The 26,907-nt window shown below is 40.6% G+C and overlaps 1 protein-coding gene across 9 annotated transcripts in view; it reads right to left on the reverse strand.

Annotated features, from left to right (window-relative positions):
• Window positions 1-653: 653 nt before the first annotated feature.
• Window positions 654-26,907, reverse strand: part of ENOX1 (ecto-NOX disulfide-thiol exchanger 1) — a 362,160-nt gene continuing 335,906 nt past the window's right edge. For 8 of the 9 annotated variants that reach the window (XM_030971057.1, XM_030971146.1, XM_030968220.1 and 5 more), the window contains 4 exons: window positions 24,041-24,097; window positions 7,659-7,761; window positions 4,606-4,691; window positions 1,465-1,602 (listed from right to left, as the gene is read on the reverse strand). In XM_030971057.1, coding sequence (XP_030826917.1) covers window positions 1,471-1,602; window positions 4,606-4,691; window positions 7,659-7,761; window positions 24,041-24,097 — 378 coding nt within the window. In that variant the 3' untranslated portion in view covers window positions 1,465-1,470. Of the gene's footprint in view, window positions 1,603-4,605; window positions 4,692-7,658; window positions 7,762-24,040; window positions 24,098-26,907 lie in introns of all 9 variants that reach the window. The other variant, XM_030971239.1, reaches the window with a different exon arrangement.

Here is a 26,907-nt window from a genome sequence, read left to right on the forward strand (position 1 = left end):
TGAAAGCATAATTTTTTCCCCATAATAGACCTGCTAAGCCTCTTTCTTTTCCCCTTTTGTACACAATTAACATTTCACTTAATATTTTTATATTCCAGGTAGATGCCAGAAGAGAAACAGATCTTAAAGTACCAATCACCAAAAGCCATGTTGGAGAGTTCCTTCACTCCTAAATGCATTTGACACTAATTGCTGTTTATTGAAGGACCTGAGTGAAAGCTCACTCTGACATGTATCTGGAGACTCCCTGCATCTGTTTCAGCTTTCTCTATTTCCCACTGTTGGTGCTCCACTTCACAGGACCAGCTCTCTGGTGGCTGGCTCCTCTGCCTGCACAGGGGTGTGGCCAAGACGGGGCTGCTGTTTCTTACCCACAGCAGTTCTTACCCAGCACAACAATGAAAACAGGAAATTTGAACATGTTCATTTTTCACCTATCTGTTCATTGAAAAATAAAATCAAAGGTCCATGTTGCTACTTCCTCTACCAATATTTTAATCTCAGCTAATATTGCAAGCTCTTTTTTGGTTTATGATTCACCTAACAAAGTTATCTGCAATTAATAGTTCAGGTAGGGGAAACATCTTCCAGAAATCTCTTGCTGGATCAATTAAAATTCAATAACATCAGAAGAAATACTTATGCAAACAATATGGTAGAAGTCATATTTATTGATAAAAATTAATATATCTGCTATAAAATTTGTAACAGTAATGCAACTGAATATTTATTTTGATGCATAAACCTGAATGTTACATACCAAATACAATACAGTAACACTGGTTTCTTCCTTATTTACATGTTTATGAAAATTGATATGCAATCCATGTTAAAAGAACTTGTAATGGAGAATAGTTACATTAGAAAAATAATATTCTTGATAAAGCATTCTTGAGGACTCCAATCACATTTTCAGGCCTCTTTCAATAAGGCAAAAATCCCTGGTACAGCATATAACTTAATTTACAAAATACAATAACTTCAGACACATCTTCAAGTTTTCTTTTGGTATGCTTTTCCTCACTGTAAAATTATTCAATTCTCTTACTAAACAGAAAGAACTTTCTATAACAAAACTTAATGAGTTCTATTACATATCACATAGAGATCGCTGTAGCTTAGCGACCATAGCCGGGCAATCTTTCCCCTTAACTGTTTGCTCAATGAGCTTTTCTTAGATGTAGGACATGTAGTATTTTGAAATCATTATGACTGTGGTATCTTTCTTCAGTTTTCATAGGAAACAATCTGTCACATTTTGAAACTTTTTTTGAAATTTTATTTTATTTTAGGAACTGGTGCACAACTACATTTCCACTCACAAGAGAACGTCACAAATGTAACTAAAATTAGGCTTGGATAACTTTGAAAACATACTACTATGTGCCCAAACCCAAATTTCTTTAATACTTTATGACCCTGCCATGCTCTAGGAACTCTTCTTCTGCATAGCTTCATTACTAGTCACAGTCAGACAGTTTTAATTCCTTCAAAGGCACAAAACTTCCACCTCTTTTCCAGTGTTGCTCCTACACCAGTGAATTCTTGTTTAAACATGCGTGGCAGTCTCATCAAAAGCATTTCTATCTCATTTGCAGAGATCTAAGAAAGAAAAAAAGGTAAAATTGAAGTGAGAAAGCTGCCCTGTAGCTTGTAAAGAGGAAACACTGAGAACAGATGTAATAGAGGTGCGGGGGGAGACAAATCCAGGCCATATGAAAACAGCCAACCTTTATTGTTTTTTAACCTTAGCCTGATATGACTTTCTAGACTCCAAAGCATGTGCAGATTCCTTGAAGGAATGATTTTGCTCTTGTAGATGCCTGTAAAGCATCCCCCTGTGAAGCAATGACAAGTGCCATGCTGCGGCTGTGGCCACAGAATGATATGAAGTCCATCTAAAAACTACAGTCATGGGTGCTCTTGTGAGGAGGAGGAAGCAGATGGGACCTTATTCTTCTTCTCAGCCTACGTGGTTTTGAATGCTTCTCCCAGCTCCATCAGCTTTCCTCTTTCAAAAAGACTTTAATCAGCTCCCTGTTGTTACTGAAGGCTGACTATCCATGGAGCCGCCTTCCCTCAGTCTTACCCAGTTCAGCAGCCCCAGATAATTAAGCAGTAAAGCTCCCAGTTCTGCTTTGCTCAGGATGTTTTTATCATTTTGAAACCTCAATGACTGCTCACCTTCCTAATAGGCAAGATGCTCTCATTACAGAAAACACTCACAAAGGCAACCTTTCTGGTATAATCAGTAGGGAAGTCAAGAAATGAACAATCATGGAATATGAGCCATTTTATCCTACTGCTTCTAAAGCGGTGGTCATGAAAGGAACAGCAAAGAAATCCATGGGTGCTGCCTGTTATCCACAGGTATCTCCATGGTTTGAAAGGCTTATCTGGAAATAATGGTATTTCTGCTTACTCATACTAGTTGAAACCTTCCATGGAGAAACCTTTCCTTTTTAAAACAGTATATAAACATCAAATGTGCTAATTATACTTCGCTACACCCAAGGGGGGTATGAAAATATCTATTGCCTCTTATTTTTCTGTAGAGGTTACTGCAGCAGAAAGATTAAATGATTTGTTAAAGGTGGCACCAAAACTCAGTGTTGGAGGCAGTCAAAAGCCTCAGCGTGATCCAATCCATCTTTTAAGTACTCACATGGCAGCAGAGGGTGTCTGGTTACTTTTGTGCAATGTATCTCAGCTCTGTACTCAGCCCTCAGCCCACACGGGTATGCTGACCTTATCATTCCTGTTCAGGCGAGGAATGACAGGCTAACCATGGAAAGTAATTGAAATTCATCTCTGAGATTGCATCTCTGGATCGCGCTATTAAAAAGTAATTTGTTTCTACAAGCAGTTGCTTCCAAAATAAACCAACGAGGTCAAATCTTGCAGCCCGTGTTTATTATGCAGTAGGTAGGTCCAGAGGTAGCTGCAGAGACGGCAGACAATGCTCCTTCCTTGAGGGCTCTGTTTGCAAGTCAAGAGCTTGACCCTGGCAGCCTCACAGAAGCCCACAAGTTACTCACGTGAGCAAAAACTCAAGGGCAGAGCCCATGGCCATGCACAAGAAGGGACCACAGGGTGAGAATGCTGAAGAGCTCACTAGGGAGAAGCGCTGAGCAGCAGGGGTGGAGGCCAGAGAGTCCATATTTTGGAATGATTGCTGTCATCACTCCAGAGATACAGAGCTGGAGAGGTAATCCAGGGGGAAAAGCAGTTGAAACTTAGACAAATGCCATGTTAAGGAAGGACTTGAAAGATAATTGAGGAGATTGGACAGACTGGGACAAGACTAAGCAAAGTGCACATGTGGCAAGGGCACAAAGAAGCAGAAAAATGGCTGGAGGTGTGAAGCTCTGGATTCATCAGGTCTTGATAAAAGCAGATATTAAAAAAAAAATTGAAATTCACCAGTTTCTCACCTCTTTCTCCCATCTCCATCTCCTACTCCCTTTTTATTGTGGGTGGCAGTGGGCTGTAAAGCTCTAGTAAACCTGAGTTGCCATGGCCTGAAGGCAGTGCCTAACAAATTCATCATCCTTCCTCACTCATCAATGCAGCCTGTTGTAATTCCAGTGAACTTCTAGTTCAGGGTCTCCTCTGCTTTTAGTTCTACACTTTTTCATAGAAACAGAGGAAGGATCCAGGATCATCCAGAAGCATGAAGCAGCTCACCAAAGCAGTGAGAAGCTGATCTTAGCTATGGGCTGAGGGGGCTGCTCAGGAACAAAACATTACCAGGATCAAAGGAGTTGTGTTGCAAGATCTGAGAAAGCACCATCATCCAAGTATTGGCAGACATGGGACAGAGTTGTGGCTGGCCACAGCGTGACCCCTGCATCTGCTAAGCTGCTGTTTAGCACTTGGAGTACCATTCACCTGATCATTTCACACTTGAGCTTCTCACCTTCTGACTTGCTTAATATTCAGTGCAGAGGAATAAGCCCATCTGGGGGCTTGATTTCATCTCATTCTACAGCAGATATTAAAAAGTAAGTCAAGAATCTTATCCTTCAGGTATTTATTGATTGTACACTGTATGAACTGATGCATGAAACACTTTGCACACTGTTTTGTGCTGGCCTCACTGTTGTCTTGGCCACAGCTTCACTGAAATTAATACACCCAATTCCTTTACATGGCTGTGTCTGCTCCCACATGGAGACAGAGGACATGAAACATGGTCCATTCCTGCGATCATAAAGGTCCAGTGTGACACGCAACTTACAGCTTTTCAGAGAACAAAGGGCCATCTCCAAAAACTGCACAGTTTGATGGCCATGGCCACACCTGCCTCTTATTCTGCTTTTTTTCCCTGCAGCTATATTTCAGAATAATGTGTCATAAAATCAGCTGCTAGTCTTTGCCATTTAGAGCTCTGCTCTTCTGTGCCACAAAGGATAGCTAAGCAGTTTGAGGCAAAGACCTCAACACAAGCACGTGCACTGTAATTTGCAAATGAATAAAGACTGCAAACCCCCAAGCCCCATATCCCATTATCTTTCTAATGGAAATGCATGAAGAGTTTAACCTGCAGTAAAGAATAATACAATATTTCTAAAGAGAAAATAGATTTTGATTAATTTTTTTTACCCTAGAGTCCAACTGCTGCATATAAGACCAAAGATACTCTATATTGGCTCCAAAAGGGTGGACGTGAAGAAATGTGGATATGATACCTGTATTAAAAACAAACAGACACAAAGTGTTAAAATTACTTCAGACACTGTATCATTAAAATAGGCAAAATAATTCTGAAGAGTCTGTTCTGAGGTTTTTCAGTATGAATTATGACTCTTATTTTCCTTGCACAACCCAATAAACAAAACAGCACATTTTTAATACAGTCATAGTAATGTGCTAAATACAATAGCTCATCTTCAGGAATGACAGCAGTTAGCAAGTAAGTGACCAAGATAATACACTGATGAATAAAAGAATTTCTAAACAAAGCCTTGCTGGGAGCATTTCAACTACTAATTTTATGCATGATTTACCAATATAAAATTGTGGATATCGTAATAGTAAAATTATTGTTTTTTTCCCCTTCACTGGATTCTCTGTTGTGAAAACGTTTCATACAATTGTGTCAGAACCCTCACTCCCTCAAAATTTTCTAGTAATTATGCAGATGCTGGTTATGAAAAGTATTTAATCCATATTACCCCTAACTGCTGCTGAAGAAAACACAAATGCTTTATGACACATTTGCTTATTTATTTTTTCTTAAGAGAGAATATGTTCTGTCTATCTTCATTGTTGTTTCAGGATGATTATAAAAGGTATAGGAATTAAAAGTGGCTTAGGAGTCAGGATCTAAGTCTAGAGGTCTTTTTTGCAGTGAAAATCAAGTGACAGCATTAATAATGATGACCAGAGAAAACAAGATTTGGGGCATCAGTATTGCTATTAAAAGCACTACCCAATTTCTCTTCTTCTAAGCAAACAGTGAAAATACAAAATGGCATGTGTGTTACTGGCTGTTTGGGGAGAGCTGAACTGTAAGAATCAGAACAAATATTTTCAACTCTCTTTGGATGGGCTTCTTAGCTGAACCACCCTAGGGGAAGTTTCTTATACTTGAATCATAAACACCAGGATTAAAAATGCTTACAAATGACAAAAATGGGTCACTGTATCTTGTGTACTGCAGGCCATATTGCTTTCTTGATGCTGAATGAATTAGGATAATCTTGGATTTCGTTTTTCCCTGAGTACTGGCCATGGTTGAAACTGATAAGCAATATTTAACGCATTTTAGAATGGCTTTGCAAAGAACACCTTTTTTCCTCCTCCACTTTTCAAACAGCATTTACAAACTTCTGGTCCTGCATATGAAGTGGCATGTAATAAATTTTTTACTATGGCATGTCCTAGCAGCAGTGACCTTCTTTGTGCTGCGGGTGACTACAGGTAACCACACAAGAGCTCTAGAAGCAGAAGTCAAGATCATCACACTTGGATGAGATGACTGGAAATCCAATTTGTACTCAAATCACATTTTACCAGTGTCATTGCATCTGTTATGTGGTTCCTGAGGCTTTTCAATTCAGGACATTCAAAGCCAGATCTTTCATATAAGGTAAATAATAAGTAATTTGTCAATATTTTGTAGTTATTGACTGGAATTCCATGATAACTTTTTTTTTCTTTTATGCTTTTTTCCTCTTAGACAACACTGCATTTTTTTAAATACAGAAAAACTTCGTGAATGGAGGGAAGGCCCATTTTTCCCTTGCCTCATCTGATCATGTCTCAGAGGAAGAGATAACATGAAATCCATATTGAGGAATTTTTAATCTTTGAACTGTAACAGTGTGTCAGTTGTGGGGGTATTATGACCAGTAATATCTTAACTGAGGTTATTCTGTTTATCTGAGTGTGCCACTGAACAGCAGATGTACAGGACCCACTTTGGGACACTGCCACTGTTTGTTACAGTCAAATAGTGAGTGACCTAGAAAAAAAGTTTGTTATTCTGTTCTTCAAATCCCATGCTTGCTGTCTTTCTCACAGAATGAACTTTGAAAAGATCAAGTATTGCCCCTGCAATTAAAAGTTTTAGATTCAATTATAAAAAGCAGAATTCAATCAAGTCATACATTTCTGTAGATTCCACTGTTTTGCATCTCACTAATCACAGGGAGTTTGTGTACTAAGCACTTTAAACTTTTAGCTACATTCTTAACTTTTAAATGACCTCTTTGGTCTGAACTGAATTTGTGAATTGCTGAATCTGTGCCTTAGCAATAGGATAGCAATCTTCCTGGTGCCTAGGTGATGAAAATGAGTTGCATTTAAACAAACCAAGGTAGTTTTGGAACTACCATTTATCAGGATACCACTGATTTGTGAAAAGACCAAACCAAAGAAATTAAGCCTGTTCTTTCAGGTCAGCATTTCTGTTGCCATGCCACAGGGTATGCTTTGGAACTGTGGGCCTCCATGGTCCCTGAAAACCTACCCCACTGAAACCAAATGCAAAATATGTGTGGGTCTAAACATGGGGCATGTTCCCTCCAAGGGCGGCGTGGGTACAGCCAGTTCTGTGTGGCTAAATGCCAGTTAGCTGGCCCACTGCCTATAAGCTTTAGCTTTAGGCACTATTTAAGAGTTTATTTAAAAAATTTTATTCTAGGTAAAGGGTATGACAGTCCTTGTGGTATTCTTTATAAATATTCATATTGCTAATTCCCTTACCTAATGTCAAAGGCATAAATCTGGCTTGCTTAATACATGTAGTAGATGTATTTTTTGCTTGGTAGTTTACTAATATTATTTCCATCCCCTTCTCCTTCACCACTTTTTCTAATAATCGTATAACAAGCTATACAACTCTGGCCTGCTAAATCTTGATGTAAATAAAGTCATCATACATTCATGCTGCAAGTCTAAACGCAGATTCTGCAATTTTTTTCATACCTGAAATCCTTTCAATGAACTGCAGAAATTTTCAGAATGGTAAAGTTCAGTTGCATTTTAGGATTTTTTCTTACTAAAAGCCATTCTGAACCCAGATAAAAAAAATTCTTTTTTTTTTTCCTTTTTACTTGTATTAGCACAAAGATATGTGTAAACATATATGCAAAACAGAAACCTGTTAGAAGGTATTTTGTTCTCAAAAATCTTCTTTGGGGTTATCTTACCTATTAATAGTGCCTCTTTCTCTGATTTTAGACCTGGGCTTCGTTTCTCTGAGTTTTTTTCTCTGTCCTGGTTGACCAATGCTACTGTCAATACATTGATTTCCTATAAAGTTTAAAAAAACAAACAGGTGGTCATGTAGATTTAATTTATCTCAATTAAACTTGTCTGCTTCCTTTTAACTATATAAAAAAATCATTACTTTAATTCACATCTAAAGACAAGACAATTATAAATAATCAATTTGTTTGCAGAATATTAAGACACATTTGGAACTACCTTTATGCCAAGTGCTGCCATGAAGAGAAATTTTGCTTGAGGAATAAGTAATAACTTTGTTGCTAGTGCTTCTTCATTATAACAGCTGGAGAGATTGTGCCATAAAGAGTGGGAATGGTCAGAAAATTCACATTTTGTAGCTATTAAAGCTGTAAACCAAGACCGCCTCCAGGGAACATGGACGGAGACATTCAGCTACAGCCATAAGAGTAAATTCAGCAGTCACTAACAACATTTCTAGCTACTAGAGCACAACCCTCTGCCCTGTTACACTCTTCAACCTGTGCCTGGCATCTGGCATGGCACTGGCTCATCCCAAACAACTCTCAGGCATGTTTTGGGGGTCAGCACCCCCATTTCAGGAAGACTATTCCTAACAGGTGGTTTGCACAAAGCCATCTTATTTTAAGGACTGAAAGAGCACCAACCTGAAGGGCAAACAAGTCAAGGCTCCTGCTTGGAGCTCTTTTTTTTCTGGAATCAGGTGGTCTGAACCACTTAAATTTCATCTGAGAGATCACATAGCAGATGCTCCATCAGAAGTAGCCAGGCAGTTGTGTGACTGGGCATAGATGAAGGAAATAAATTATTTCCAAGGCATGCAAGTGACCTCAGAGTATATTGCACGATATTCAAGCACACCCATGGGCTGTTTCCATGGAGCAGCCAATGTGCAATGACTCGTTCCTCGGTGAGGCCGTGACTCACGCTGCTGCATCTGCTCTGGGAAATGCTCAGCAGGTCCATGCAAAACCTTGGAGGCAGAGAGCATGGTGCTGTAGACACGGTGCTGTGAGGTGGGACTGGGAAGGAATGGTGCTCTTGTTCTATTTGAGGGAGTCAAGGTAAGCTGCTGAAGGTTGTGTGGGACTGGGCAGCCTTAAATGGAAGCAAATATGTACTATTTGGTATAATGATGTGGCTCATTTAGGACATACCCATGGTGTGATGCCTTGCTCCAAAACTTTTGGTAAGGATTTTTGGCAATAAAAGAGGGACACTGGGCTTGGGTTGCTCTGAAGCATTTCTGAAGGTGTGAATAATCCATGCTAAAAAAAGGCATAAACTCCAAAGTATGTTAAATGTGCCTCTTTATGGATGACTAAAGGCTTCACAGTCTGTGAGACTGGTAAAAAGAGTCACACACTTCCTCATTTTTAATTGAAAAAGGAAAAAAAAATGACAAACAGCATAAGCCAAAACCCCTCAGTGACATAGTTTGTGCTCTTCATAGGCCTGCTCCAAGGGGCAGCTGCCTGGTGGCTCAGATGCATTGTGGCTACCAGTGCTCCTTCGTGTCACAAAGAAGAACAAGCTGCCATGGGTCAGCCAAGGAACTCTGCGCGCACGTAAGTGACATACATGCACATGTGCATCCCCAGCCCCAGAAACAAAGGGCTCTGACAGGCCCTGGCCCACCCCAAACGAGGTGTGATGTCCATTGGGTGATCTGGGCTTTGTCACAGTTGTAATGGCCAGCTGAGGTGTTTCTCCTAGCCACAGATCTATGTGGAGTTGTGCACATGTCAGCCTTTGCTGGCTTTTTAGTTAGTAGAGATCAAATAACTTTTCAGTTGTGTATTTTAGTTTAGGGAGTCTGCAGTTCAAGAGTTGGCAGTGATCCCCTCTGAAACAAGGGTGCTCCTGGGTGCTCTGGCAGCTCCATCACCTTGGCATTCCCACTCCTGTAGTGTTGTAATGCACAAGACACACTGTAGCAGCAGCAGCATGCTCTAAATTGTCCAGCACCGTTGATTCCCCTCCTGACAGAGCCAAAGGCTAATGCAAATTCTGATCTCCTGCTGGCCATGACATCCAAAAGCAGTGAAAGGAAACCCAGCCAAGAAACTGAAATAAAAGGTGTTTACATGACTTTCTCCAAGTGGCCAGTAATAACAAGGGGGTTACAGATCAGAACAGAGCTGGATGACAGATTTTGTGATACTGCAGCAGAAAAGCAGAGCAGCATATGCCACCAGAGCTTGTATAGGTTAAAATGCAACTTGGACTTCATCAGTGATGGAAAAGCCGTCTAAAAATAGCAGTTCCTGAGGGGGGAAGGTGGGAGCAGAGAGATGTGTATTTGATATAACAGGCCTCAAACACAGCACACTCGCAGCTTCAGGTGGGATTAGAAGTTTTGTCAAGCAGCGATGCAGAGTAAGAAACTATAATCCCATTGGGAGCAAGGAACAGATGGATTCTCATTTAATGCCTAGATTTGAGCCTGTGCAGAACGTTTTGTATGATTTATAGGACAGTGTAAATGAATGCTAAAGGAAGTCACATCAAGTCTTACCTAGCTGTATGTTGGAACAGAGGATAAAAGAGTAAAAATTTTTTTATGAGGAAGCCTGAGGAAATGAGTGGCAAAGATAGATATCCAGCAAACCACTGGCTTTAGAAGAAAGTTGCAGGTTCTTGGAGGCTTTAAAATGAGAGGTTTCTGCCATTCAATGCTTCCTATCTCACAGAAGATAATAAATTAGATCCCTCTGATGTATTCAGCTGCCAAAAGAAGTTTGCACAGGCCATGAGAAAATACAGGGTGTACATAGTCACATAAAGTAAATCAGAATGCAGTAGCAATGCTGCTGGGAATTAATAGTGGTTTAAGAGAAATGGCATAATTGGGTCTAAAAAATGGGTGTGAAATTCACCCAGAAACTGGGCTAATTATAGCATAAGTGAAAACCTTAAGAATCTGACAGCATACTGCAGATACAAATCTGGTACCTATGAAACCTTTACAATAAATCCTCATGCAGTTAATTTACACTTTTTTAGAGGCACTACTTATGTCAACCCACAGAAACAAGACTTTTAAGAGTACAAAGGTAAATGAGGCAATAAATAATTGGAAAAAAACAGTCAGGTCACCTCTCTGACGTGAGAAAAAGCTACTGATCACCAGATGCCTGAGGAAAATTATTTAATATATGCTGCATTACAGTATTTCCTTTCTTTCCTGGAGACCATTCTTTATTTGGCAAATTATATTTTCTGAGGCCCTAAGCAGTCTCCTTCAGCAGGTTTCATTATAAAAGGAATATTTTGCTACCATCTGTCAGTTACTGCATTAAAGGACAAGAACACAGCTGAGCATGTGCAAACTGGTACTTATTAGAAATGAAATGACCTTGCAAGAGCTAAACACCGTGTGTGAAAGGCTTAATCCAGGTTAAATCACACCTGGAGATCTTTAGGGACCTGGTCCTATTTATTATTCACAAATTGTGTCAAGCATTGGAAAACAAGGGGGACCAATTTGATGACGACAGCTCCAGAGCTGCTCAGTATGAATGCAACCATTCTCTGTGATGCTCTCACCATAGCCAGCTTGGAGCTTTTTCTTGCAAATGACACTTTAATCCATCAGCAGATGATGAAAAGACATGAATTTGCCTCATGGGATTGAAATCCCTATGGTTCTGTAGAATATCCCTTGGGACCAGCATTTTCGTTCAGGGCTCCCTGCATTTGAACCAGGGAGGGAGAAACAGACAGAGAGTCTTACTGGAAAACTTTCAGGAAAAACTTGTTGGATGAAACAGAGGACATCAAATAAAAATTTTATCCCACGGGCTATTAATTTCCACAAGCAGATCTCTGACACCACCATTGACACAGAGCTGATAGCTGTGGAGACTCATACATGGCAGTTTTGCACATGGATGTATAAAGCCTGGCTGTAAGGTGGGAGAAGAGTTTGCTTTTCATCATTCACTCAAGTATCTTGGCTTCTTTTGGAAGAGGCACAGGCAAATATATTGCTCCAAAAGTTGCCTGGTCTCACTGGCCAGAGAGCAGCTGTGTCTAACACTGGACACACAGCAAATGAGACAGTGACTTTTAAGAGAAATGCACTTGCCGGAGAAAGACACAGAGCTCCTGAAGAGTAGAAGAGAGGTGGTGATATTCTACAGAAGATAGTCACAGATCCTATAAGAAAAAAAGGCTAGCTCTGCACTCCAGGGCTCTAGCAGATCAGAAAACTCCAGATATTTAGGCTTGATGACTTGAGTCTTTCGCTCCTTTATTGGTTTCTTTTTTCCCCTATGGAAAACTAAGATATTAAATAAAAAGTTCTCAATCTAGATGGCATTAATCCTCTTCAGGTCAGTCTTGAACTAGTGCAAAAAAAAGTAATATAAAATATTTGTTCTTGCCTGAAAATATATGCTAGCCAGCATCCCTAAAAATGGGGGGACTGAGGACTTGATATTCTCCATAACCACTGAGCAAGAGTTGAGCAGGGCTTGCACAGTAGCTGCCCCACCTGGAAACCCCTCTGGCCAGAGTGTAGTTCTATACCTTCTGTTGTTCAGGACTCTGCTTTGAAAGGCAGATATAGGATTTAGTGAACGGGACATTGAAGATACCTGACATGTGCCCAGGATGCAGTGACATTTAAAGAGATGAAATATTCCCTCCACTCTCTGGGTAATCCAAGTATTTGATAATTATCTTTGAATCTAGGGGGAATGATGACTGCTTGCATACTGTCTTCAAAGACCTCATTTTCTTTGTTGTAGTTTATGGAATTCTGAAAAATTGTGTGGTGAGGGATTAAAAATAATATTGTGTCTTCTGAAAGGCCCAGTAAAAATCCCATAAACCTACCAGCCTCTGGAAAAGTTTGCATTTTTATTATACATACAAAGCCAATTGTCTGTGGCATTAAAACAGTGGCAGAAAAAGGAAAGACTTGATGTTTGTCACAGCAGGCAAAACAGAGCAACTGCTGAATGTTGTTAGATGTCAGGGATACACAACACTCTCTCATCAGCCAGGGGATTTATGAGAGAAAATGAGTAGGAGGAGAAAAAAACTATATATCTGAAACATAAGCAAAAATCTTGCAGGCTATTAACAGCAGGCCAGAGAGATGCTGTAGGCTTGGAAATAAAAGGTAATTTTAAAATTCTGGTAGAAGAAAGAGCCACACACACATGATACCAAATCCACAGCCTATAAGGTATCGAAAGGCATATGTGAGCCTGCTCTGAGCACACAGAATTGGGCTTGGACTTCAGGTGAGTTTGCCCAAACTGCTTATTGAGGACCAGGCAGGTTTGACTGCAAACTTGGGTAGAAACTGGTCTGCAGCATGAAGAACTGTATATATTTAATTTATCTGTATTTATCTGTGAACTTCCTGTAGTCTGGTATAGATGGGTTTGCTTTGCTAGTCTTTCTTTAAATGTACTTCAGAACTACATCTGAAAATTTAATCTTGCAGTTTTAACCTGAGTGGAGCATAATTCAATAACCAATCAAGTGAATGGAAGCGTTGCAATACTTTCAATGCACATCAAGTCGGACATCTTAAATTTATGGGGACATGCAAGGTTGAGGTACAGGACAACTACTGACAGCTTAGCATGGTTGTCAGTTGAGAATGGGCTACTGTCCTTGTCTATGTTCTTATCCATGGTGAATTCAAAATTATTCAATCCAAGTTGAACTAAGCTACAGTGAAAGAGCTCATTTAAATTTAACTTAAATCAAATTTCCTTGCAAATGTGGCAATGTATGAGTACACTCACAGGCAGTGATTGTGACTCAGATGATCACAGCATCACAAAATCAGGCAGATGACCTTGGGAGATCTCTAGTCCAACCTTCTGCTCAGAGCAGGATCTGCTGCAGTGGTAAGGTGCATGGATGTGCAACAGAAAGGCAGCAATCCAATGGCTCAGCAATTTCTCTGCAACATCCCAGTCCTGCACCCTTATCAACAGAGGGGTGCCTCTGTCCCCTGCAGAAGGGATTTTCCAACCACCATCACTCGCTCCATCCTTGTGATACTTGTGATTCAAGTCTTGTTTCCACAAGCACCAAGGAGTACAGAGGCACCATTACAGATGGGGAAAATGTGATAACCTAATCAGAGAAAGCAGAGTCCCCTGATCCAGCTCCTGCCAGGGCTGTCACAGGAAAGTATCAGCCCCAGGGGCCAAACATGACATCAGTCCACTTCTCTGAAACATCCTACAGACTGAGGGAGCATTGTCTGTAGAAACACAGGACTTGTTATGGGATGTAGGAGCAGAGCATTGTGGGGTTGTACAAAACCTAGCTGAGGTCCTTAGCAGGGGAAGAAGTACCAGGAAAAGAAGGGATCATGGCAGTTTGGGAGGGGATAAAAGGGATGGTTGCATGTAACCAGGTTACTGGTCTACACTTCTCTGGCCCTGATCAGTGTATAAAACCCACTAAACTAACTTCTCTTTTCCTGGCTGAGGGACTCTGTTATGTGTGCATGGGGGGCTGTGAGGGCATCTGAGCAGAGCAGCTGGAGTGGGATCAGCAATCAGAGAGCCACTGCAGTGTGGAGTGCTGCAGTTAGAGAGACCTGGCCATCCAAGCCACCAACTGGGGACACCACGGAGTCTGGGGAATGGCTAAATGACTACTTTGTGTGTGTGTGTGTGTGTGTGTGTGTGTGTGTGTGTGTGGAGGAGCCAGTTATGGGACAGTCTGAGAGTCAAAGTGCAGTTTCTGGAGGGATTCACATTATGTTTATGTGTCAGTTTGCAGATGAATTTCCCACGAATGGAGCTTTACCTGTTTGTGTACCTCAGTGCTGTTCATGGTTATGAATGCTGAGTTTGTGCTGATCTGTGGGGCTGGCCATGTGTATATAGATAGACATACAAGATGCATGTGTGGCAGATGTGTGTTCTTCCACATGCCTGTGAGGAATATGTGCTCTGTGTAGCTGCAGGTTCATTCCATGGAGCTATGACCACCTTGCCTCTGTCAGGCTGCCAGGATTCAGTATCTCCCAAAACCAGTAATACTTGGTTTGGGCCAAATGTCTTTAATTCTTTCTTTAATGGAACTTGTTCCTCTTCATCAGCTACACACTGTGTTATGTGATGTGATGTGTGAAAATTTGGTTGAGTGTCTGAACTCTGAAAGTAACTTAAAACTGTCCTAACTTTAAAAAATATAATGTGTTTTACATAGCTCTTCTCTCAGTCTGTCCTCTTCAGTGACTGTTTCTGACTCTCTGCTGACTACTCCTCTAAAAATACTCTGACTAGAAAATTGCTCACAATTTTGATTAATATCATTCTTTTGTTGCTTCAAGTGAATTATCTTGTGCTGCTGAATTAACTACTTCCTAGAAAGCTTATATTTTATGTGGTCCTGGCTCCTCACAGCCTAAGAATTGATTTTAGAAAAGTGCCTAGCACTAAGTTAAATGGACTTGTGACACACTCTCTACATGCAGAGAGGTTTCTTGGCCTTTTCTATTTGTACTGGGATAACTCAGTTTAAAAAAACTTGGTAAAAATTTGCAGTGGTGCATCACATATGAAAAGAATAATGCAAGGAATGAGGCATCCAACCATCTGCCCAAAACCAGAGGTCTCACAAGTGCCTAGTGCCACTGTTAGCACCAGGTCAAAAATTCATTAAAAAACCCCTTTGCTTTTCAGTGGTTTTTTCCAGGGTCTTACAAGATCCTTTTCCTTCTACTACCTACCTAGTGATGCAGAAGGACATATTTGCCATATGCTGCACTGCTGGTGAATATGATTGGTCTATCATTAGAAATTATAGACACCAGGTTTCATCATTTCATTCAAATCAAGCCTGAACTTGGTAACTTATTTTGTTCTATGCAAGAAGTCAGCATTGGTTTTGTCAGAAACACCACATTGCAATTAGTTTTAAAGGACACTCATATAGAAATTTACTTTTCAAATACACTAATATAGTATTTACTGTTAATGTAAATTTAAGAGTCCACTGGTATTAACAAATAAACAGTTGAAAACTTGAAAAGTTATCTGGCATTAAAATTATAGGAACAGCAATGTAGACAAATTAGAGCTGTGAATGTAAGACCTTGTGAATGAAAACTTCAAATGGATGGATCTAAAGTTTGTTTATCTGATTTATCCCACATAATAGAAGCATTTTCAGGAGTGAAGATTAATTGTATTATGGTGCTTTTGACATCCTATTTTTCTGATCCATTTGCCAGAGAGATGCTTTCAGCTTTTTCATTATAAAGCTCTTACTATCGTAACTTTCACCTGCTGAGTTTTAGGCAACTAGCAATAATCTGAAAATGCTTTCCTCATTGAAATTATCTCTTTATATTTTTTCATTGTATTTGAGCCCATTTATTTTACGGGAATGTACATATGCAAAATATGGATGACTAATAGGAAAGTTACTTCATGCTCATTTTCAAAAGTATGATCAGGTGGCTTCATTTTCTAAAGCTGGATTTATGTGTAGGTTCCTGATGACTTAACACAGATGTTTTATGTGATGTGAAGGTGGTTGTTTTGCAAGATAAAAGGTAATTGTCATTTTGCACACTTTGTTTTAGGGAATTGCAGCAAACCAATGGCTGCCTGAATGAAAGCATCACTTGCCCACCAGCTCTGCTGAAGTCAATGAGGAGGAGGTACTTCATGTTTACTTGAGATTGAGAATTTGTGAAAACCCTTTGTAACGGTCTTTAGCACAAATATCGCTCTTGCAATCTCCTCTAGAATTATGCAATTTCAAAAGAAAAGCTAAAAAGAGAGAAAGAGGAAAAAAAAGGCAGTTTGTTTCCCTTCTGAGACTTGTAGAAGTTTTGAAAATGACTTTGTTGAAATAAAAACAAGTAATAGTCAAGGAAAAACAACCTTATATGTCTTATGAGAGTGAATGATTTTCTTCATGGTTTTGAATTTGAAAGATATTAACTTTAGGAATCTCCACATCTGAAAATGGAAAAAGTACTTAAACACTTCGGAGTTCTTATTCCTTTGGAGTGGATCTTGATCGGAATGACAAACACTTTCTGAGGTTCCTTAGAGTGACTTGGGAATATTGTTTGATGAGAAGCTCAACAAGACCCAGCAATGTGAGCTTGCAGCCCAGAAAACCAATAGTATCCTGGGTTGCATCAGAAGTAGAGTGTCCAGCAGGGTGAGGGAGGGGATCCTGCCCCTCTGCTGTGCTGTGGTGAGACCCCACCCGCAGTGCTGCACCCAGCTCTGGGGCTCCTAATGTAGGAAGGACAGGGAGCGGCTGCAGCAACGTCAGAGGAGGGTCATGAAGATGATAAAAGGGCTGGAGCAACTCTCCTGTGAGGACAGGACAGTTGCGGTTGTTCAGCCTGGAGAAGAGAAGGTTCCAAGGAGAGACCTTAGAGTATCTTCACACACCTAAAGGGGGCCACAAGGGAGATGGAGAGGGACTTTTTACAAAGCCATGTTAGAACAGGACAATAGAAATGGCTTTACACTGACAGGGCAGGTTTAGATCAGTTTTAAGGAAGAAATTCTTTACTGTGAGGGTGGTGAGACACTGGCATAGGTTGCCCAGAGAAGTTGTGAATGCCTCATTCCTGGAAGTGTTCCAGGCCAGGTTGGATAGGGCTTTGAGCAGCCTGGTGTAGTGAAAGTTGTCTCTGCCCATGGCAGGGGATTGGAAATAGATGATCCTTAAAGCCCTTACAAAACCATTCCATGAAGAGTGGCTCTTGGGAATATTGAAGTTCCTTTCTCACTTCTGGCACTATTTTTCCTGTCTATTCCTTGAAAGCCGGTTGGAAGGCGCGTGAGTGTGGCGCACAACCCCCAGGACTGCAGTAGCAGGTTTGCGGCTGCAGCAGAGGTGGCCCATCATCCTTCAGGTGGTTGCGGGGAGGCTGAGTGCTCTGACAAGCCAATCTGCCTTGCACACTGTGTGGGTTAAGCCCACAGCTGCATATGTATAAGGCTGACTGTTATTCCTTACTAGAAATGACAGGATGTCTCCTGTATATGTGTGCAGTATAAATACTCGGGGAAAATGCTTTGGGATGAAAGGCTGCATATAATGATCAGATATTATTAAAATGTCAGGTAGCTCTGGGCACTGAAGATCTGTCTCCCTGTGGAGCTCATATGAAATTTAAAGTAAAAAAACTTTTGTGATTTGCTGAGTGGGTGGCTGAATGGGTTTTATCATTGTGTCTCAGAGTTCTCTTTCTCCTCCCTCAGATGATCAGAATTCACTGCAATCAAAAGCCAAGTCCCTCTGACACTCTTAATTAGGGACATGAGAAGTGGTGTGATTTCTTGCTGCACATTATCAAAGGGGTTATTGCTAGACCCCAGATCCACTTCAGGCAGCACGTTCTGTGTCAGAACATACCTTTGCCTGCTCCCTGTTTTCTCCCTGTAGGGTTCAGTCATGGCTGGAATCTCAGAGACTCTGATTTAGCCAGCAGAGACATCTGTACCATGCTAATGAAACTCTCGCTGTCTTCTGAAATGGCAAACCAGGGCTGGGGTTGCAAAGGGGGGAACCTGGGGAGATTTGATCCACCAGTGTAAAAGAACTTCTGAAGGCTGAGTGGGCTCTTTGATAACATCCTAAACAGCCTGTTAAACTCTTGCTACTTGCTACTTTTCAGGCCTCGTGGTATTGAATTCAGGAGGTGGTCATTCCTCATGCCTGTCGCAGTAAGTAGGAAAGCTGCTGAGCTGTGAACGGTCAGAGCTGCTTGAATCTATCATGCTCCATGTGCCTTAAATTGAAGGAAATGAGAAGAAATGAGTGATGGAAGGGCTACAAATAAATATCTGGAATGGAAAAGGTGGGGAGTAGAAAGAGGCCCAGCTACTCCTCACCCCCTGGTACTGGCCCCACCAGGACAGAAGAACCTGAATATAGACAGTAAATGTGCCTCTCTAAAGCCCCCCTGACAGCTCCAATCCAATCAGGGTAAGGCTCCTTGCACCTTCTCCTAATGACACAGCACACCCATGATGAGAAACCAAGGAGCTGTCCTCATCCTTGCACTCTCCATTATTCCTGCCTGCTCTCTTTACACACTTGCAGAAGGGAGAAGTTACAACAAAGGGGCTGGAGGATGTCCATAGTTCGTGCTCTTTTCTTCTGAGGTGTGGCAGAGAGACAAACCCCAACTTCTGGCACTCTCTGCAGGGAATGTCAGCCTTGAGCTCATGGATATGGAGAGGCCACCAGGACTCTTTCTTCATCCTCTAACGCACCCAGGTGTCATCACCTCATTTTCTGCAGTGCCCAATCCCATCCATGTGCTCCAGAAATGCCTGCTGCAAAGACCAGAGGACCTCATTGTGGGGAGACCAAGGAAGGCACTCAGTGACTAACATCAGTTTGCTGAAGCAAAGTTTCACAGCTTACAAAGCTGGGAAGCTCAGACAGGAGAGAAACAGAAAATTCCTGACATATGCAAGCCCTGCACTGGGGTTTTCTGGCCTGTAACTTAAGACTCAAATTGCTCTTATGTAAGCCATATTGAGCACATTTTTTATTGCAAGCCTGTGCTGTTCTGTGAAGAGCCAGCCTTTTGAAGAGTGGGATGACCAGGAAATGACTGTAGCATGAACAAGGAAGTGAAGCAGAAGAATCAGCAATCACTTGGGATCTTCATCACTAAAGATGACCAACTTCTGTCCCACACTCCCAAACTACTGGGATGATTTTGCACTCTTCTAGCTCCTACTCCTCTCCCTGTGTTCAAGGTCCTTTCTATCTCACCTGGCTCAATGTGATGCTGCCACACTAAGTGGAGTTGCCACACAAATGGCATGTGTGTACTAACACATACACTAATATGCGTATGTGTTCACACAACTTCAATATTCCCAAAAACATTCACAGCAGGCACCTTTGGATGCCTAAATTAAAGCTCTGCATAGGGAAGTACAAGAAGTGAACTCTGATGAGTTTGATGGAATTACAAACTTTTCCAAAAGTTGAATAGGGTTAACTTTTTAAATCTTTGCCTGACTTGTGGCAAAAGTAAGCCTCACTTAAGAACCATCTTTTCTTTGATGAAGATCATCAGTGATTAACCTACCCTGTGAAAAGAGAAATCTAGGGCGTACTTAGGAATGTGATCACTGTCAGTGTAGCATAAAGTGAGCAATGCAGTGATATATTCCCCCTCCTCAGAGTCAGGGATCATCTGTAAACTGCTTCAAAAGCAAATACAAAAGACAAAAATTAAAGGAAGAATCAACATTAAATGAAAGATCCTTGGTTCAACTCAAGAAATGGTCTGACAACAGCTTGAAGCATTCAAATTGAAAAATGCATCCCTACTTAATATTATTGATTTTCTGTCTGGAGAAAAACCCACAGAACATTGTGTCCAAGCTGTGGGAGATGCTAACTGAAGGCAGACAGGTGAATGCGGTCAAAGTCGGTACTTCGTTGAAAAAACAAAACTCAAACAGAACAAAAAGGTGGTCAAAAAACCCCTTGTGGTGAAGTCAGTTTCACTCTCTGAAATATATTAATTTTATTAAGTCTTGGTGATAATGAGGTAACCCTTTAAAGTCTTTTGGCAAAATTCTGACTTTTTAACCAGATGGGAATTTCTTTAGTCACTTCAACAATGTCAGGACTTTGCCATAAAATTGCAATCAGAATTCAAAATGCTTCTGTGATCATTAACCATGTTTTGCTTTGGTCTGAATGTGGCAAATTGATACTCTTGATTACAATTTTACAGCACTTTTACAAAGGGTAGGAGTTATTCACAGTTGCCATCTAAGGAAGGCAGATAGCTGACAAAGGAGAGCACCAAACTCCTAGAAGATCACTGAGTAACTCTAAAATGAGACTTGTATAAAAAAAAATCTTCCTTGCTCCATTTACAGTAGAGGGATACCATGGACGTTAACATTCTGACCTCCAAACCAGGGATGTATTCACTGTATTTGCATGCAGTGCCATATCTATACTGCATTCAGCAACGAGCAAAAGGAGATCTTTGATCAAAACACAAAATTAATTTATGTACTAGGGGTTTCACAGAAAGCCACCGTACTTATGGGAAGAGTAGGAGAATAAATTGTCTTTGTAGAGTTAGTCACAGAACATGTGATTAGCATTTTCAGTTTGCAAAATGGTCTCTACTCAAGCACAGCTCCCAAGCAAGATTATTTTTTTCATGTTGGGAATATTCAGGTCCCCAGAGTCTGGGAACGTCCTTGAAGAGGATTATATCTGAAATTATGATTGTCCCTTGGTCATTATTTTCACTTCAGTTAAGACAGAGATGTGAATGAAATACCATTATATGCAGCAATGAAGAGGAAATGAAAAGGGGGTCAGATTAGAAGCAAGGACTGATCTCTTCCAAAGCACAGGACTGATGGAAGTGAGCACTCAGTGACAGCAACTCTGGTAGTGCTGGCTGTTGAAGTCTCTGTTAACACCAGACCAGAATCTTGGGCTTTGTGTACTGCCTAAGCCCGACATTTGGCCTTTCCTGACACAGAGCATAGCTGGGAAATGTCAACAGCCATAACAAATATTACTGCATGTACCTGGCAAATCACTCATGAAACACCCTTATGACTCTGTAGGGAACCTTGTAAGATGGTTTTGCTTTCTGGAAATAACAGATGTACTGGCAATACACTAAAATTTTGGTCTACCCCACCGCCGCAGACTTTGTGCGAGCTGACATGCAGGGAATGTGACATTGCAATTGCTCCAGTCCCTTAGTCAACTTAGTTAATTTTCTTGTGAAAACAAGAGAAAAAAAAAGTGAAGGTCAGTTTGTAGGTTGGGCACCTACAAATTACTTCAGGAGGGAAGTTTTTTCTTCTTCCAGAGTTGTCCAGATCCTTGTCTCCCTTTCAGGATGGTCTCACATTATAAGTATGTAGAAGACCAGGATAGATCTAAGTATATATATTTTCATCAAAATCTGCTTTTGCTAAGAAAGATATTTCCACGTTTTATTTTAAATAACATCATTTTTTAATGTAAAAGATGATGCAGACTAGTGCAACCAGGAGAAATCCTGAGTGAAGAAAGTAATCTTTAAGGTTACAGTATGGTCTTTCTTGATGTATATGCACTGTGCCTAAAGTTTCTTCTGTCCTTTCTAGGAGCCTGGTTTTCTGCAAAGTAATCTAAATATGCCACGGTGTGAAGATAAGATTGTGTGTTCAGTGTACAGGCATACGTTGCCATTTTTCCTTACCAACACCTCCCACTATTACTTGGCATGTAGAAGTATTTAATTTGCTGAATTCAACCTGTCATCTGTAACAAATATGTCCTAATCCAATTATATGCATCACAGTTCACTAAGAACCACGTAGGAGCCACCAAGCCTTCTTCTCTTTGATCATCCCTGATTTGCACAGTGGCCAGGGGCAAAACCCATGGAGTCTGCTGAGAATATATGTGGAGACAACCTGCAAGGCACAACACCTGCGTGCTACATATTTGATACAAATGACAATTGTTTAAAAGGCACTTCAGCTTCCATTTTACAAAGTTCATTATCGTAGCAAATGTTTTAACATCAGTTCTTTCCCTCTATTTCTCTATTTTCATTTATACTGCTGTGCTTTTTCTGATTCCATGGTGGTATTATTGTTGAATACATGGCTGCAACTGTGACTCAATAATTGTAACTATCTGGTTTTCCTCTTTGCCGTTAATCTAGGTGTTGACTTCTTTTCTTAAGCGTCATATATTGCTATGAGATCAGCAGGGGTAAACCTCATGAAAAAGAGGGGCAGAAAATACAGTTTGTATCCTATAGAAAATTCAGGCATTTGAGAGCTTGTACAATTACAAACTGGATCAAAATATTACATTTTGAAAAATTTACTATTGACCAAAGATTCTGAAATATTTTGTTTTAGATATCTGGGAATTGTGCACCAAAACACTCTCTTTGCACAATTAAAATGTTTCCTTTTAATGCTATTTAAACCTCTATATTATATAAATATAAAACTTTCAACACTTCTGTTTATGCAGTTACATATGAGCCAAAATGGTACAGCTTGAAGCTTTCAGGTAATTTCCCTTTAAAACATTTCAATACCACAAAACATTGTTTCACCTACATTTTTGATGAGGAAGCAAGTTCTTTTAGAGAGTTTATAAGACTTACATGTAGCTATTCCTTCAGGATTTCCTTTGGGAAACCTGCAATCAGCTATTTATTGTGCAATGACCATTTTTTAGCTAGCATATGTGAGTATTTCAAGATCATCATTGGATTAATGTCTTTTTGGTTTGCAAACAGAATCTTTCAAAGGGGCAATGGGATGCTGTGCAGACAGACTGCAGCTGCAGATTTGTTGGAGCTATCAGACAATATTGAATGTCTCCTGTCCAAACGCTGAGAGCTACGAGGCTCTATCGACTTCACTGCGGAAACGGATCACAATGAATGAGATTTAGGAAAGGATTATAAAAAAGAGGACAACATTTCCTTATCAAAAAAACAGCTCACAAAACTTGAGCATTCCATTCAGGTTTAAAATAAAACTGTTTTCCTGACTGTGCTATTAGACAACACATGGACTAAAGTAGATGTTAAAATATATTAGTGTTTAAACTGTTGCTAGTTCACTTGGCCAGGAGGAAGATATCATATATAACTGGTTTTAATATTCATATGTTTATGACAAAGACTGCACGGTTTGAATGACAAACATAGCAGGAAACTTTCCCTTTTTTTTTCTCTTCCCCCCTTATGGAAATTGCTGTTTTGATGGCAATCGTTAAGGAAATAGAAGCTTTTTGTTTTTGGCAGCAGGTTTTTAAAACCATGACCTTAAGAGTCCTTTAATGTTTTTGGACTAAATAATGATTCAGTGAATTAATTTAGTCCTCTTGTGAAAATTAACTGTTTCAAAATTATGCACATAAACAAACCACCTCACTCAGAACTGAAATACAGCCAGGCTTGCCCAGCTGCAAGGTGGCAGACACAGAGACAAATGGTGTAACTTTGTAGCTTGACTAATCCTGGACAGGACACTAAGGAAAAGCATTTCTTTTGCAGTCGTTTCCATGGTATCTTTAACACCCACATTCAGCAAGTAGGACACTGGTTGTTAAAGTCTCATCCAAATAAATCCTACAAAGTAAATTGCATGGAACCCAATTTATCTACCTTGAATGAAGTTTGCTGGGATTTGAACCTGTGGCTTCTAGAAAAAAACCCAGGCACTTCAAACTTATTGTGCAAATCATTCAGCCATTCTATCAGCTTAGAGACATACACAGTAAATTTGAGACCATACACATACATGTACTAAATCTACACATAGACAGATGTACCTACATTTGCTTGAGATTCATCATGCCCATTGATTTCTGCTAATTCCTTGGCGCTTTTTAACTGCAAAGAGTGAAAAAAACCAAAACAGAACAAAACAAGGACATTACTTCAGTATTTCACACAGTTATCTTTGATTTATTTGAAGGAGTGTTTTATAAAGCTTCCAATGAGAAAAACAGATGGAGCATATAATTCTAATGAGTTTTTGCTCAAACCATTTTGAAACCAACATACTTAAGGCTTGATAGGTTGGCAAAAAAAGAAAAACAATAGGATTGGGTCATTATTTTTTAAATAATAAGATTAGAAAGTAGTTTCAAGGCATAAAAGGTACACAGATTTCTCTCTCAAGAATAATAAACAATTTAATTTCCCACTGTTGTTGCTATTAATTTAAAATTTACAATTTCTGCAAGTTGCCACTAGCTAAATAGTGTTTTGCCAATGATTACTTTTGCATGATATATTTTGAGGTAAGATGCTGAAGTGCTACTATACATTGTCTTCCTGACAACGTACCTAGATAACTGACATGGCTCCTGGGTGTGATGGAAAAGGAGGGGAAGTGAAGAACAGCTCTTTTATTTAACCAGTGGCAGGAAGAACTGAGGGGACATTGCAAATATATGACCTGAACAAAAACTTCTTTTTCCCTCCTGAATTAGCTTTTAGGGGAAAATCCAGGATTACATTGGGAATTGTAAAAATCACTCTCAGGAGATTTAAGGAAAGTCCTAGCTCACATCTTGAGCCACGGTGAAATATGCTGTCATTCATCCTGTGATTGAGCAAACAGAACAAAGAGGAGACACCACAGCTCTCCTGAGCCTATAAGCCATGGAGGTTTGTACACTTAAATGAAGCTCATAGAATCATTTGCTCTTTAGGTTAAGCTCTAAAAAGACATGCTTTTATTGTGATTTAATTCACAACAGATACCATGTGGAGGAGGGGGATGGAGGGAGAGGAGAGGGAGGAGGAACAATAAACACAACTTTCCTCTGAATTCCTTTTTTGTTGCCAAAGAAACAGGGTTTGATGTAACTGTTGATTCTACAGCTCTGGCTCTGATTGGCAACAGTTCTAAAATCCCGATGAAACAGAACACTAATATGTATTGATTAGTGTCTGACTCAGAAGTGTTGGTGGACTACAATTCTAGGGGTTTGGTTACCTCCATCATACTTTTGTTACGTGGCAAAACCAGCTGAACTGAGTGTGATTCAGCTCCCAGCTGTTCAGTTTCCAATCTGACACATAGGGTAAGCAGGCCACGGTCTGTTTGTACCTTATTATGCAGGGCTGTGAACTGCACCAATTCAGGAGCAAGCCACTAAACCAGTCCTCTGGGAGAGGGAAGTGGGCAACACTTCCTGATAAAGTAGTACAAAGGATATCTGTGGACTACAAAATCATCAGGTCTCCTGGTTCAATTCACTGAAGCTCATCTTTCAAAAGCCTCAAGAAGTCTGAAATTTATACTGACAGCAGGGTGGTGCATTTCCAATGAATGTTAAAAAGAACCATCCTGTGAAACCACTCCACCACTCCACTGTGAGGACAGCTGGTAGGAATGAACTGAGATGGCTGCTTCCAGACTAGCACCAGAATGAAGTATTTATGGATCGCAGTGTGACCGGAAGAGCTGTTTCCTGATTCTGCCGATTCTTCATTATAGAAATTCACCCATTATAAGCAGTCCTGTTGGGTTCAGCTGAGTTACTCATCTGAGTATGAGGTCAGGAGAGCATTCTCAGTTTTGTAAAACTGTTCTGCCTGATGATGAGACTGTGCTGAGTGCTCGAGGAATGCAGTTCAGTGCTTACGCTTTGCCTTTCCCTTTCTAGGTTTATAAAATGCTGTCACCCCTTGGTGACTGTGCTCCCGGGCAAAGTGCTCTTCTGGTGACATGCCACACCCCCATCAGCCACACGTGGGTTTGATGGGAGACTGGGCTCAGCCTGCAGCCCACTTTGGTCTTGCCAAGGTTTCCCTCCATTATCACCCTGGCACTACTTCATCAGTTGATATAATGCACAGAGGATGCCTGAGCCTCTCCATCTTTTTTATTGCACACTTTTATATGCTCTGAAAAGGATGCCAGAGCTTAGGCGAGAAGGTGTTTGCATCCCTGCCAAGACTAGGACCTCTGCAGCTGAGATAATGGTGGAAAACTTAAGGGTAGAAAGTGTGCAGCTGCATTCCCATAGGTTAAAGGGGTGAAGTCCCTTTTTGTACAATATATTTTTTTCTAAATTATTATTTAAGTTATATTCTTCTCTCACATGTTAAATAGAGAAATGATGGAATAGGAAGCTTAGAAAAATGTACAATATTGAAAAAACAGGACTTGCCTTGCCCCCTATTCTGACTCCAGGGTAAATCAGGGGCAAGTGTGATGTTAGCAGTGGATGGTGTGCTGAGGCAACACACAGAGCTAGTGCCAGCAACAACCAGGGGCCTGCCTGGAAGGAGAAGGGATGAGGAATCAAAAGTACTTGATAATCTAATGCTGTGGTGGGGTAGGCCTGACTCAAACCAGCGGCCGTGAATCCCTCAGACAACCAGAGCTGAAGGGCGTGTGCCAGATGTGATTCAGAAGCCTTCTGACTACAGCAAGGCAATATGGTGCACCAGCAATTGGGACTTCCCCCAGCAGGACATCCCAGCCTGGATGTGGCTGGGAGCATGGAGCAGTCATGCTTGGATGGAACTGCACCCGCCATGTAAATATGCCCTGAGTGAGGCAGGGCAGGATTCCTGTGCCAACTTGGGATGAAAAGGCAATTTTTAGCAAACTTATCACAAAGCCAAGCCATAAAGTCAAGGCAGGAGTCCTGTGCTATTTATTTTTGAAAGAAATGCTCTAT

Source organism: Camarhynchus parvulus, chromosome 1 (assembly GCF_901933205.1).
Source record: "Camarhynchus parvulus chromosome 1, STF_HiC, whole genome shotgun sequence".
Taxonomy (NCBI): domain Eukaryota; kingdom Metazoa; phylum Chordata; class Aves; order Passeriformes; family Thraupidae; genus Camarhynchus; species Camarhynchus parvulus.